General features: G+C 67.8%; 1 protein-coding gene across 1 annotated transcript in view; it reads right to left on the bottom strand.

The window, feature by feature from the left end:
* CHRNA4 (cholinergic receptor nicotinic alpha 4 subunit) overlaps positions 1-1,771 on the bottom strand; it is a 19,955-nt gene that overhangs the window by 6,399 nt on the left and 11,785 nt on the right. The window contains exon 7 of the mRNA XM_027767721.1: positions 47-260. Coding sequence (XP_027623522.1) covers positions 47-260 — 214 coding nt within the window. The remainder of the gene's footprint in view (positions 1-46; positions 261-1,771) is intronic.

The following is a 1,771-nucleotide window of genomic DNA, read 5'->3' on the forward strand; positions in this document are numbered from 1 at the left end:
CGGCGTCCACGATGACCCACTCGCCGCTCTCCCAGAAGTCCAACTGGTCCACGCGGCGGTGCATGCTCACCAGGTCGATCTTGGCCTTGTCGTAGGTCCAGGAGCCGAACTTCATGGTGCAGTTCTGCTGGTCGAAGGGGAAGAAGGTGACATCGATGCTGCAGGAGCTCTTGTAGATGGCCGGGGGTGTCCACTGCACTCGCCCGTCGTAGAACAGGTGGGCCTTGGTCAGGTGCGTGACCGCGAAGTCCCCGTCCGCGCTGGGCAAGAAGAGGGAGACGCAGCTAAGAGCCCGGACAGCACACCGACTCCGCACGCCCCATGTGTGAGCAGTGCCACCTCGCGGGTCGGCGCAGCCTTGGGCAGAGCAAGGACCTACACCGCCACTTACCCACGTGCCTGGCTGCCCACTCCTGAGCCGGGGACAGAGACACCCGGCCCACGTCAGGTAGGCCATCGCCACTCCACTCTCTGGGGCTGCAGGGACCGGAGCCTCTCCCAGCTCCCCCCAGGGCGTTTCATGCCCCCACACACCTGCACTTCCAGGAAGGTGCTGGGATGCCCCGAGGCCTTGGCCTGCCCCGAGGCCTTGGCCTGCCCTGGCTCCTGCCAGCCCCACCTGAGCACTGGAGCTGGTCCTTAGTCTGACCTGGCACCAGCCGGCAGCCTGAAGGCCAGGTCCCTGTGGAAACTCGAGGGCCCCGACCACTGGGGAAGGGAAGGTGGGGTTCTCGGCCCCCGGCCCCAGTGAGACCTGACCTTGGGCAGAGCTGGGCCAGGAGGCCTGTGCTGAGCAGCTGCTCACAAGGCGCCGGGGAAGACAGTTCAGCCGGAGGCCAGGAGGCCACTCTGTCTGCCTGGCCTACACCACGGGCCGTGGATGTGAGACTGGCCCCTGGGCTGCAGAGCACCGGTACACAGCAGTGCTTCAGAGAGTACCTCTCAGGGCCAGCATGGCTGGGCACCCTCGGGGCCTGGACCCCTTGACAGGGAGTGGAAGCCAAGGCTGCTGTCGGTGGCCAAGCGCTGAGCACCCCACCTGCTCTTCGCTGCCCCAGGGACTCAGGGTTCCCCTGTGCACAGCTGGCGACCATGCCGGAGCGCAGGGACACGGACAGGCCCACGTCACCGGGGGCTGGTGCAGCAGGCCTAAGCATGACCGTGGTCAGCTTCAGAGCCCAGGACTGTCAGCCTCTGCTTACCTTGGATGTCTACATCCTGCAGCAGTGAGGCCCTGGGGCTGAGCGAGCGGCTCGCACTGCCCCTGTCCTGCAGCTGGACACCCTGGCTCTGGCCGCCACCCGAAACGCCCGATCCAGCCCCTCATGCTGCAACCTGGGCTGTCAGAGTCGCTTGAGACCCGCCCCGCCACTCTAGGCAGCCCAGCCCCCCCAGCCCCAGCGCAGAAGCTGCATCCTGGTAGGCGAGTCCCCAGGCCCCACCGGAGCCCCCTAACCCCACAGCGTGCCGCGGGGTGTTCCTGGGAGAGCTGAGTGTGAACACCAAAAAGACCAAGTGGCTGGGACGGCCTCGGGGCGGGAGGCCGACCCTGCTCCCTTCCTGCAGGCACTGCGAGGCCACGGCCAGCTGGAGGCGGGGCCCGGGCGCTGGAGCCAGACAGGAGCGTTTGTAGGTCAGGATGCTGCCCGGGGCTCAGGGGCTGTGGGCAGATGGCAGGGAGCGCCTGTCAGCTCCGGGAACCGCCCTACCCGGGCAGGGGCGGGGCACCAGCCAGCTCCAGGGAGGGGGAACTGGGAGGGCACCAGGCCCC

Source organism: Tupaia chinensis, unplaced genomic scaffold (assembly GCF_000334495.1).
Source record: "Tupaia chinensis unplaced genomic scaffold, TupChi_1.0 Scaffold144472_1, whole genome shotgun sequence".
In the NCBI taxonomy this organism is placed as follows: Eukaryota; Metazoa; Chordata; class Mammalia; order Scandentia; family Tupaiidae; genus Tupaia; species Tupaia belangeri.